Source organism: Hylobates moloch, unplaced genomic scaffold, assembly GCF_009828535.3.
Source record: "Hylobates moloch isolate HMO894 unplaced genomic scaffold, HMol_V3 SCAFFOLD_9, whole genome shotgun sequence".
NCBI classification, from domain to species: Eukaryota; Metazoa; Chordata; class Mammalia; order Primates; family Hylobatidae; genus Hylobates; species Hylobates moloch.
In genome coordinates, this window is record NW_026652284.1 from 96,911,002 (window position 1) to 96,924,430 (window position 13,429).

Here is a 13,429-nt window from a genome sequence, read left to right on the forward strand (position 1 = left end):
CATGCAACACTTACACTTACATATCTTTGGCTAGAACTTAATCCTATGGTTCTACCTAACTGCACCGAATGCTGGGAAATAGGCTGGGTGCTGTGGCTCACTCCTGTAATCCCAGCACTTTGGGAGGCCAAGGTGGGTGGACCTCTTGAGGTCAGGAGTTCGAGACCAGCCTGGCCAGCCTAGCCAGCATAGCGCAACCCTGTCCCTACTTAAACATACAAAAATTAGCCGGGCATGGTGGCCTGTGCCTGTAATCCCAGCTACTTGGAAGGCTGAGGCAGGAGAATCGCTCGAATCCAGGAGGTGGAGGTTGCAGTGAGCCGAGATTGTGCCAGTGCACTCCACCATAGGCGACAGAATGAGACTCCGTCTCAAAAAGAAAAGAAAAGAAAAAAAGAATTCTGGGGAATGGATTTGTTTATCTGGGCACATTACACTCCAGAATAAAATCGGGAGTCTACTCCTACAAAGAAGAGAAGAGATATTGGGTGAAAATTCATAGTCTGTGTCATATCTATTATGTTATATTTGGTGATTTTGTGAGAAATGTCATGCAGCCATTAAAAATAATGAATGAGAACTCTACCAATTGACTTTGGGTAGATCTGTGTAGGGATTTCTACAGGATTGTTAGGTGAGAAAAGCAAAATGTATAGAATTGTTAAATATGATTCAATTTTGCATAACACAGTATCTCTACATAAATATTAAATTGTATATATATGCATATGATGTATCAATATATGAATATGGAAACATTGCAGAGAGATACATAATACATCATCAAAGTGTTATCTGGGCAAGGGGAGAAGAAATTACTATCTTTGTGTTGTTCCACTTGTTTTAAGAGGCATATGTTATTTCTGTAATTTGAAATACATAAAGTTTTTTGTTATTTTATTTTATTTGAAAGATTATTTTAAAAAGTGACAGCCTCCATATCTGACCTTTGTAACACCTTCTGACACATATAAAATTTCACAGTAAGGCATTCCATGATGGAGCCTATCCTAGGGGATCTTAGCGAAGAACCTCATAGGACCTCAATACAAAGTGCTTTACCTAAGTTGTCTTAAAATATTTATTTAGCTAAATTATTTATTTAGACAGTATGTTAGATAATGTTAGGAATAAATTTTTTTTTTGAGCTAATGGATGTTAACAAATGTTTATAAATATTTAGATATGAATATAAGGCAGAATAATATCACAATAGATATGTTAGCTAAATTTTCTAACATTTATGAAATTAAACAAAATTATACTAACATTTATGAAATTCAACAAAGTAACCTTTATGAATTATATTTAATGTTTACCTCTTTAATTCCATTTAGGCCATGAATCTTTCATGAGAAAGTCCTATTTGAGAATTAGTCATACATTTCAAAAATAAATTATTCTCATGTCAACTTGGCTTCATCAAAATTTCATGAAGAAAAAAACTTCAAAATCATGTACAACAGCATAATATTATAAAACTATATTTGATCCAGACATAATAAAATGAAGAACATAAAAAATAAAGAAAAATAAATTAATCGCCTACTTACTCCAGCTGAATGTGGATTTCTATTTGGCGTGGAAAATGTCCAGTGGACTGACCTGAGAAAAAGGCTAAAAACTAGCAATGCTGTTATGAATTATTGTTCCTTCAGTATAAGGTCAAAAAAATTTCAATGAATATTAACTATTATAATAATGACATAATTTTCAAAATAAAATTTCAGATTTAAATTTATATCCAAGTAGTTCATTCAATAATGGCAGTATTTGGCTTCTGCCTTGGTTGTGGCTAAATATTGATTTTCCATTACAGATCATTTGGCATCTAAACAAAAGTGTATTAAGTGGACCAATTAATAACAATATCTTACTGGATAAACGATGTTTTATTACAAACAAGGTCCTTCAGGAACACTAATGAGCATAATAATGACTTGGGGAGATTGTAATAAATGCCACTTCCTCTGTGAATAGTTCCCCTCTCCCTCAATACTTACTCTGAATCAGAAATGGGCATTTTAAACAAGCACTCTAAGAGCTTTTCTGTATATCCCAAGACCATGTTTTGAGAAACACTGCTGTAATAGAAAACTCTATTTTTTTCTCTTTTTGTGTTTTTTTAATTTAGTAGAGACAGGTGATCCTCCTGCCTCGGGCTCCCGAAGTTATGGTATTACAAGCATGAGCCACCATGCCCGGCCGAAAACTTTGCTTTAAACTTGATAATCACCATTATAGATCATCTTCATGTTTTCATAATGAAGATAGGGTGGAAACTGGCACTGTCATATACATAGAGCTTGGGGGAAAAAAATGTGCTGTAGTTTGGTAAATTAAAAAACAACAACAAAAACTAAGTAAGACTAAAATCCCTAGCGCCGCACCACATTTTTCTTAGTACTGAAAAGGCGCCAAAGAGCTGGTAGATAAATCTGAGGCTATTTAAGAAAAAATGTTTTAACTGTTTTACAAGACTCGGGTGGTATCTCGTTTCTCTGTCTGTGGTGGGCGCATAGTTGGAGTAGAGAGTTGGCATACAGGGATAAAAAGAGGATTCAAATTGAAAAGTACTGAGCAATTACACTCAAAGACCATGAATCCAACCCTGCAAAAGTTTTCATGGCTTCCAATTCCTAAATTCATTTTAAGTTTAAATGAAAGCAACCATCTAAGTGATGTGCTGGGACTCAGGTCAGGGCTAACATTATAGATCTTATTCCAATTTCATAAACCCATATATTGAAATAAAACCCCAAATGCAAACAATGCATTCAATCACGTTGTAAATCATTTTCTGTGCTGGTTCTTTCAATTTTTAGCCAAAACTAGATCTGGGACAGATTCCAGGCCAGGACAAAAATGCAAAATTCCATACTCCCCATTCTTTGATTATTTTGCCTTGAAGTGGATACTCGACAGTTAGCCACGGGAGAACTTGAAATTTTCTGATTCATTCTCCTCATTAATCAAATTGACCAAGTAAGTTTTAAACCTTCAGTCAGCTTTGTGCCTTCCTGTTATGGGCCCAGTATGTAATCTTCCTATGTCAGAGACTATGGACATAAAAAGAGTACTTGAAACTTATCTAGACCTACAACCAGTTTGACAGTGAGGAAGTTGAACCCAGCTTTCTTGGGGAGTTGCCCAAGATCAAACGTCTTGGGTTTGTGGCAGAACCAGGACTCAAAGGTTAGGAATTCTGACTCTAGGCAAACGAAGCTCTTGAGAGTTGTTCCAAAACACTCCGTGCGAGTGATTTAGGATGGTCCTAAGGCAGGAGGAAATGCAAAATGGTGGCACCCTTTGCCCTGACAAATGGTTCCTGAGTGACGTTAGTTTCTATGGTGGTGTAGCAAGAACATTTGAACTTCAGGCACGAAAACTGGGTTCCAGACACTAACAAACTACGTGCCCTTCGTGAACGTGCTTAATTTCTTTACGGGAAAGCAGCCAGTACAAACCTCCCCACTCATAGCTATCCAATATATCATTTCCTTCTTTCACTTGGGAATTACAAACATTCAGGGGAATAATGTAAGGTAAATCACTTAGGACAGTGTCTGGAACATATTAAGGCTCAATATTATCACTGACTACTACTATACTGCCAGTCTTTCAGAGAAGCTCTTGCTACGTGCCTCTGAAACGCAGGTAACACGCTAAATGTATTCCCGTAATTTTTTTACCGTGGCCCCAGACTGCGCATGTGCGCCCCCGTGCGGAATCGCGCACCCCAGCGGTTTTCCCGCGTACGCACAAGTTCCGCCCTAAGGGACCGCCCCTTTAAGCGCGGGCACCGCGGTGGAAGTGCGCGCTAGTCTGGACATGACGTAAACCAATGGGCAGGCCCGGAAGACAGGGGCGTTTGCTTCCGGGGCCAAAGGCACTTCATTTCCGGGTGAAACTGGCATTGAGGGTACTGGGGCGTGCGTGAGGCGTTTACTGATGCTTCCTGGTCCGGTGGCCTTGGTCCCGGTAAGCCAGGCATGAAGATCACAAGGCAGAAACATGCCAAGAAGCATCTTGGCTTCTTCCGCAACAACTTCGGAGTCCGCGAGCCGTACCAGATCCTGCTGGACGGCACCTTCTGTCAGGCGGCGCTGCGGGGCCGCATCCAGCTGCGGGAGCAGCTGCCCCGCTACCTCATGGGGGAGACGCAGCTGTGCACCACAAGGTGGGCCCGGGGGGCTGGGGAGGAGGCACAGAGGGTCCGTCGGGTGTTGTAGAGGCGAGGCCATTGCTCACAGACCTTCATTGCGAGCTCAGGATGTGCAAAACGCCCCGCCCACGTGGAGTTGACAGTTAAGTGGAGAGGTGAAGGTGGTCAGGCGAATACCTATAATAGAGGCAGATTGGACAGTGCCCTGTGAATATCACGTGTCGTTAGCCTGGCGAATGAGAGCACATTATAGCAGGGTGATGTGACTTCGAATCTTGATCCCAGTTCTACCAGCTCTGTGATTTCGGTCAGGTTATTTAGCCTCTCTGAGCCTCGGATTCCTCATTTGTAAAATAAAGATGATAAATGCTTAGAAGATTGCTGTAAGCTCAAACGAGTATAGTGTACTAGAGCATTTTTCGGTATCTAAAGTGTACCCGTCTTCAAATGGTTGCTGTCATTCGCATAGCTTTTCTTAGTTTAAACCAAAATTCTTCAAGCCTCACAGTGAACCTATGAGTTACCATCTTTGATGTCCAGGGCAAAAAGTCAGTACTTGAGATTAAGGAATCTGCCCAAGGACATTTGTTTATTCAACTCGCTTTATTAAGTACCCCCTATATGCCACACACTGCTCCCTCATGGCCAGTCAAGTGCATAAGTCAGTCTGCAGTGTGTGTTTTCACTCTAGGTCTGATGTTTCCCCACTTCGTTGAAATGGGGGAACACTTAGGATGGAAGCTTGTCAGGATGAAGAGGAGAGAGGAGAGAATTGTGACAAATTTCAGGTAACATTTGAGCCCATTCACTTGTTCAATTCTGAGGGGAAGAACTATTTTGAATGACAGAAAAGAATGACACTTCTTGTTGTGGAGACCTCTTCACACAGAATGGAGTTATGAAACGCCTGGGAAAGAGGTTGCAGCACAGAATATATTTGGGAGTGAAACTAGGAAGAAGGCAAATTTAGTAGTTTTTTCATTGTAGAATATTTACTTTTAAAAAAGCAAAAAAAGAAAATTAAAATGACTCATAATACCACCACTCACGAATAATCACTGTTAACATGTGCAGTGTCATCCATCCAGTTCTTTATACACACTCACACAAGCACAAGAATGGACTTTTAAGCCAGGCAAGGTGGCTCACACTTGTAATCCCAGCTACACAGGAGGCTGAGACAGGAGGGTTGCCTGAGTCTAGGAGTTTGAGGTGAGCCTGAGCAACATAAGGAAACCCCCATCTGTAACTACAGCCATAACGAAGTATGGGCTTTTTCTGTGTATAGTGTGTTAATAGTCTCCTTTTCCTCACATACCACTACTTAATGAACAGCTTTCTGTATTTGTTCAGAATTTCTCAAGCAGTGTCTCGGCTGGGTTACAGATACCCCCAAAGTTGGTTTATTTTATTTTATTTTATTTTTGAGGCAGAGTTTTGCTCTTGGCCAGGCTGGAGTGCAATGGCACGATCTCGTCTCACCGCAACCTCCACCTCCCAGGTTCAAGCGATTCTGCTGCCTCAGCCTTCCCAAGTAGCTGGGATTACAGGCATGCGCCACCTAGTCCGGCTAATTTTGTATTTTTAGTAGAGATGGGGTTTCTCCATGTGGATCAGGCTGGTCTCAAACTCCTGACCTCAGGTGATCCGCCCACCTCGGCCTCCCAAAGTGCTGGGATTACAGGTGTGAGCCACCACGCCCGGCTGCCCCCAAAGTTTTGATCCCCTTAGTCTTTAGGGCTGTCTGACAAATCCTTCAGTAGTCTTTACCCCTGAATTGATTGCTTTTGTCTACAAGCAATTTGTCCATATACTCCTGTGTGCCATAGAAATATTAACATTTTAAATATAGTGCTATGATATTAAAAAGGTTGAAAAGTGCCACATAAAATTATATTCTACAGCAATTTTTCTAACAAATTTATTTTAACTCTGGAATTTTTCAGACAACTCAAAAGTAGACTAATATAATGAAACCTCTCTCCAGCTTTTGCAGTTACTAACATGGCCAATCTTGTTGAATCCCTTACCTCTCCTTACTGATGGGTTACTTCAGAGCATATTATTCTATCAATTCTTTGGCATGTATTTTGAAAAGATAAAGAAGCCTTTTAAAAATCAGGATTCAAACTAAATACATATATTACATTTGATTTATATGTCACTTACGTTTTTTTAAAAAATTTATTTTTGAGATGGAGTCTCACTTTATTGCCCAGGCTGGAGTGCAGTGGTGCGATCATGGCTCACTGCAGCCTCCGCCTCCCGGGTTCAAGTGATTTCCCTGCATCAGCCTCCCAAGTAGCTGAGATTACAGATGTGTGACACCACGTCCTACTAATTTTTGTATTTTTTAGCAGAGACAGGGTTTCACCATGTTGACCAGGCTCGTCTTGAACTCCTGACCACAGGTGATCCACCCACCTCGGCCCCCCAAAGCATGGGGATTACAGGCATGAGCCACCATGCCAGGCAGTTTTTAAAAATTTTAACAGTTTCCCCTCCCTTTAAATTTTGCAATTTATGTTTTTAAGAAATCAGATCATTCGTTTTTCGGTGGAATATATTTCTTGGCCACTAGTAGTTAGGTCTCTACAGAGTTTACTCATATTCAGGTTTGAAGATAGGTGGAGTTAATTGATGAAGTAGAACAGCAGAATGTTATCAGGCCTGGGTTTTATTTTAGAAAAGATAACTGCAGTGATGTGAAGGGTAAACTGGAGAAACAAGAGAGCAGAGGCATGAAATCTGTTTTGCGGTTGTTCAATCAAGAAGTAAGGGGAGCCTAAACCTGGGAGAGGAAAGGCAGGAACCCAAGGGTTCTCCAAAGAAACGTTACATTACTGAGATAGATAGGTCGAGCAGCTGATGGCGTAGGAGTATGGGTGAAGAAGGGTAGGAAGGTCAAATGTGATTTCTGATTTCTATCTAGGGTGTCTGGGAAAATAATAATTTCAAAGAGATAGCAAGTCTTGGAGGATAAATTTGGATGCAGGAAAGTGGTTTGATCTTAGACATGGTGAATTTGAAGAGTTGATGGCAGGATATCCACAGGCTGGCAGTACTCAAAATAGAGGTCAAGTCTAATGACTAAAGCAAGCAAAATCTTCTTAAAACAGAAAGATGATAAAGGATATGAGGCAAGAAAGAATCTGGCAAAGGCTGGCTAGGGTCGAGGAACTCTTATGACTTCATGTTTTTTTAAAAACAACTTGATGACGTGAGAACTTTTACTGTTCTGAATTGAAAATATTTTGAAAGTGTACCAATTTGTACTTGAAGCAGAAGCTTACTATGCTATGGTTGGGACAAGGATGCTGTTGTCAAACTACAAGTCTCGGTACCACTTACCAGTTACTTAAACTTTGGCATGTTACTTGAAATCTCACAATGGGGTGCTCTAAAATAAGGATAATTTCAAGGTAAGCGACCTAACTTCATAGGGTTATTTTGAGATTAAGCAAGAATTTATGTAAAGAGCAATTTGCATGCTGCATGGAACATAGTAGGTGCTCAGTAAATTTTAACTGTTGTTCTTCCTACTTGGTAAATGCATTTTTCAAGTCATCTTTTAAAGTATATGGTTACCAGATGACAAATTTAGATTGTAATGGCATAGTTGTATTTTAAGAAAAAATTGACTATTGTTTTTTACACTTTATGTAAACAACTGAAATGTATCTGCTATAATTTTTCTTTTCAGATGTGTGTTAAAAGAGCTAGAAACATTGGGAAAGGACTTATATGGGGCAAAACTGATTGCACAAAAATGCCAAGTTCGAAATTGTCCTCATTTCAAGAATGCAGTGAGCGGATCACAATGTCTGCTTTCCATGGTTGAAGAGGGAAATCCTCATCATTATTTTGTGGCAACACAGGTGATACTACTTTGAAAACCACAGGCAGTTTTAACCATTTCTATTTATACTTCATATGGAGCTATTTATAATCAGAAAAAAGTTAGAATGATTAAAAATACAGGCTTCTAAGTTAATTTACAGTCAGTAAAAGCAATTGTCATTTGAGAATTTGAGGAAAACTTTAAGCATGTTGATATTCTTTTAGTAGTGGAAGGTTGGTTTTTTTTTTCATGATTCCTTTGTTTTGCTTTTTTTGTTTGTTTCTTGAGACTTGAGGGTCTCACTATGTTGCCTAGGCTCGTCTCGAATCCCTGGGCTAAAGTGATCCTTCCACCTCAGCTCCTGAGTACCTGGGATTACAGGCGTTTGCCATCATGCTGGACACTGGCAGAAGTTTCTTTTTTTAAAACGAGAAATTGTTGACATGAGATGTGATGATTTGTTGTAGGGTTCTTGAAGGGAAGATAAGTAGAGCAAAGTTCCTATATTCTGTTAATGTTTTTTCGTGTTCCTGTATTTCCTACTGTTTCTCAAAGTCATGGTTCATACTGCCTAAGACTGTACCAACAGTATGAAATATTTCAGGCTTTTAAAGAAAAAGATTCCCATCTTCTTGAAGGCAGGAGAAGAGAGACTTTTGGGGGTGATAATAAGTTCACATACATACAGATTTGATTATCAGAATTATAAAATTACACAGAGGCAGAGCTGAATTTAGAATCTGAGTAGCTAATTACTACCCAGTTTCTTTTCCTTTAACCTCTTCAAGCATTCTTGACCCTTTCCAAAGAATATCTTAGAGTGGAAACAGGAGAAACCCACCTAACGCATTTACCTTTGCATTAGTTTGTAATTTATGGCTCTAGAATATCGATAAATCCGGTTCACACAGCTGCTACTAACACTGTGCTCCGTTTTTATGTTTTTCTTCCTTTATCATAAAATATACCCCCATTACTCAAATGAATAAGTGAGGCTTACTCATTTGAAAAATAAAACCTGTGATCTCTTTGATTTTTAATACAGTTCTTGAAAACCTATTTAAGGTACCTTAATTGACATTTGAACTAAATAATTCTGTTTTCTTTTAAATAGGATCAGAATTTGTCTATGAAAGTAAAAAGGAAGGCTGGAGTTCCTCTCATGTTTATTATTCAGAACACTATGGTTTTGGACAAACCTTCCCCCAAAACAATTGCCTTTGTAAAAGCAGTGGAGTCAGGTCAGCTTGTCTCAGTGCATGAGAAAGAAAGTATCAAACATCTCAAAGAGGAACAGGGTTTAGTGAAAAACCCTGAACAGAGAAGAAGAAAAAAGCGCAAGAAAATAAGTGGTCCCAACCCTCTTAGCTGTTTGAAGAAAAAGAAAAAGGCACCGGACACACAATCATCTGCTTCTGAAAAGAAAAGAAAAAGAAAAAGAATTCGGAACAGATCTAACTCAAAGGTACTTTCTGAGAAGCAGAATGCAGAAGGAGAATGAATCCTTTGGATACTTTTAAGGACATTCAAATGTGAAAATGAATTTTTTACAACTAGAAGTATTTATAATAAAAGACCAAACATTTTTGTAAATGAACCCATGTGCTTTAGCTAAAATTAATTATAAAATAAAAACAGTGACCAGTCTAGCCAGCATGGCAAAACCCCATCTCTACTAAAATACAAAAATTAGCTGGGCACGATGGTGCACAGTTGTAATTCCAGCTACTCAGGAGGCTGAGGCATGAGAATCACTTGAACCTGGGAGGCAGAGATTGCAGTGAGCCAAGTTCGCGTCACTTCATTCCAGCCTGGGCAACAGAGTGAGAACCTGTCTCAAAAAATAAAAATAAAAAACAAAAACAAAAACAGTGAATGGGTTTAGGTGTGATGGTATTCACTTTACTTACTAAATGGTTTCGGGAGGTTGTTTCTCCAGGTAAAATTGTCGCCTCTCTGGTCCCATTCCCACCTTCAAACATTATATGCAGACAGTTTTAAAAAATCTTATAGTTCTAAAAGGCTTGTGACAAAAAAGAGGCAGTCCCTCTTTCACATTGACAGAAGAAACTTCCTCTTTCAATTCTAGTAGTTGAAGAATTTATATTTCCAAATTGTATGATTATACTGCTACTTTTTGATACATCAATTATTTATTGACTTCCTACTAGAAAGTGAAATTTTGCCCATTTATACTGCACCATTTTTGCAGTATATGAATATTTCACTCTTTGTACATCAGAAACTCAGTATTTTCATTATTATGACTAGGGTTTTTTTTGTTTGTTTGAGTTCCACTTGTCCAATAAGGATGATGATTTTCTTTTAGAAGTAAATGTTAACTTCAATAGCAAGAATTCAAAAATAATATTCTCTTTGAGATTGACTGTGAATATTATTGAAAAGTGTCTAAATTAGTCTGAGGATCAATGAGGGTCAATTCAGTTAGGAATTGAATAATGAAACCTGTCTCTCTCAATTCCCCCGGCAATTGTTTTAGTCATTTATCAGGCCAAAATTAAAATGTTTTTGTACTGCAAGATGGAAGTATAAAATTGGATAAGTGAAATCTTATCAGTAGTTCCTGATTGACAGCTTCTGGAGCCACCCTAGAGCAGTGATTCTCAGTCTAACATTAGGTTATGATGAGGTATGAGTAAATTCTTAATGGTTAAATGTGAGAGAGTTCACATTTATTCCCATAGAAATGTCATTCTCAGTTGAATTCAGAGATACTTCTTTGCTGGAAATTGGAATTATAGCTTTACACCAAGGAGTGACACGTAGATTAATCTGGCAAGCCAAGGTAGTGTTTGGATTGCAATGTCATGATTCTGTTTTAAATTCTTGACGGTAGAAACATTTTTAATAAGGAAGGCAAAAATACTGGAAAAAAGTGAATACTGTAGGTTTTGTGAGGAAAGTTAACATTTGTCAGTGACAAGCATTAAGGCCACCTAATAAAGTGTAGACAAAGTGATAAAGATACACTGATGATACTCATTTCAATATGCTAAAATACATTAATTTTAGGTATTACTCTTAATCTATTTCTCCTTAATCAGTGCTATCTGATTACCTGTTAATAGCATCTGAACTGGAGAGCTGGAAAAATCCACTTTTATGAAGCAGTAATTATAGAAGTACTAAAAATTACAATATATTAGTTTAATATTTTGGCAGGGCGTGGTGGCTCACACCTGTAATCCCAGCACTTTGGGAGGCCAAGACTGGCAGATCACAAAATCAAGAGATCAAGACCATCCTGGCCAACGTGGTGAAACCCTGTCTCTACCAAAAATATAAAAATTAGCTGGGTGTGGTGGTGTGTGCCTGTAGTCCCAGCTACTCAGGAGGCTGAGGCAGGAGAATTGCTTGAACCCGGGAGGCGGAGGTTGCAGTGAGCCGAGATCATGCCACTGCACTCCAGCCTGGTGAGAGAGTGAAACCCTGTCTCAAAAAAAAAAAAAGTATGTTTAATATTTTAAAACTGATTAGTCATTTATGTATTTTGCCAGTAAAATTACTTTAAAAGATATTTTAACAAAAGTCTCATATCCTTGTACTTCAGTTTTTTTTGTGTGTGAATACTATCCCTATACCACTACCCCTAAAATCCTCATAATTATTTGCTTTATTTTTTCATACAACTTGGGGAAGGGAACCATGGGAGTATGCACATGGGATCATAATCCATTCTGTGGTTTGGAAAAAGAAAATGTTAACCTCTGCTTTAGAGGGTAGCTACTAGCTCTGTTGGGGATAAAACTGTAATACATGCACTTTTGAACTCTGAAAGTTTGCCAGTCTGAAAAGGGGTGTTTCTGAAGACCACTGTCTTTTACGAACACTTAAAAATAAGTGTTTGCAGTTGTGTATGGGCACGATACTGTATTCTTTACATTTTTGTAGCCCTACAGCTACTTCTCATCCCTGCAAGTATATAAATTAAAACCAAGTCACTTTAGAACAGCTTTGAAACTAGAGTTTCAAAGGTAAAAGAATTTCATGTTTCTGAATCTGGGTAAAGCAAGATGGCTGTGATTTGACAGGTTTAATTACTAGTTTTTTATAGGTGGATAGAAATGAATAGTTTGGAGTCTTTAAAATGTTTTTAAAAATGTTTGCTTACTATCTCTATACATGACATTATTCCCAATTAGTTTTATATCACCAAGATATATATATATGTATATAGGTATATACACATGTATATATACATATTCTATATGTTCTATATAAGAATATATTCCAATAAGAATATATTCCAAAACATATTTTAACAAAAGTCTCATCTCCTTGTACTTCAGTTTTTTTTTTTTGTGAATACTATCCCTATACCTATATTCCATACAGGAATATAGTCTATATATTCCATATAAGGATATATTCTATATATTCCATATAATCTATAAAAATATATATTCCATATAAGAATATAGAATGTATAATACACGAATTTGTACTGAGTAGAATGTGTCAATACATATTTGTTGAATGAGTGAAAATGAAGGCCAAGTGTGGTGGCTTATGTCTGTAATCCCAACATTTTGGTAGGCCAAGGTGGTAGGATCACTTGAGCACAGGAGTTTGAGACCAGCCTCGGCAACATAGGGAGATCTCATCTCTACAAATAATTGAAAAATTGCTAGGTGTGGTGGCATGTGCCTGTGGTCCTAACTACATGGGAGGGTGAGGTGGGAGGATCGCTTGAGCCTGGGAGGGTGACACTGCAGTGAGTCTTGATCATGCTGCTGCACTACAGCCTGGGTGACAGAGCAAGACCCTGTCTCAACAAACAAACAAACCAAAAACAAAATGAAATAAGGTTAGGTCTACCAGAAGGGAGAGTCATGACTCATCCAATTTCCAGACTAAAACAGTTCAAGGGCCAGAACCCCTTAATTTAAGGGGAGGGTGGGTTCTCTAGAGAAAGAATCCAGTATATAAAAATTACAGTATATACTTGTAGCAGTGCTTCAAGTCCCCTTTCCCAAAGGGACCTGTGGTCACTTTCTAGAGGGACTGTGAATTGGGGAATAGAAATACTCAGACTTTTGGGAGTATTTCTGGTTCTGAATTGATGCTAATTGCTAGGGTCTCAAAATGCTACTGGACCACCATTTAGAATGGGAGTTTATGGTGGTGAAGTGACAGAAAAATTGAGTTATAGGTCAAATTTGAGTCCGGTGAGCTCAGTAGGTACCTGAGCCCATCCTGTTTATTCCCAGTTCAGAATGTATAGTTGTTAAAGACATACTTAGTAACTGGTCATGTCCCCATATTGGCTCTCATTTATGGACTAAGGGTCATTAGGATAGGAAGGGTCAAGTAGAAGCTGTTGGAATTTCTCTTTTCTGCCGTATAATAAACCAAAAGATAGGACATCATTGGAGGAATTGCAGAGATTATTAACGCTGCTA

At 38.5% G+C, this 13,429-nt stretch overlaps 1 protein-coding gene across 1 annotated transcript; it reads left to right on the plus strand.

Annotated features, from left to right (window-relative positions):
- The first annotated feature begins 3,899 nt into the window (after positions 1-3,899).
- On the plus strand, positions 3,900-12,213 carry UTP23 (UTP23 small subunit processome component). The gene is made up of 3 exons (XM_032760305.2): positions 3,900-4,180; positions 7,869-8,043; positions 9,121-12,213. Exons 1-3 carry the CDS (start codon positions 3,993-3,995, stop codon positions 9,505-9,507), a joined length of 750 nt encoding a protein of 249 aa, XP_032616196.1. The 5' UTR covers positions 3,900-3,992; the 3' UTR covers positions 9,508-12,213.
- Positions 12,214-13,429: the final 1,216 nt, after the last annotated feature.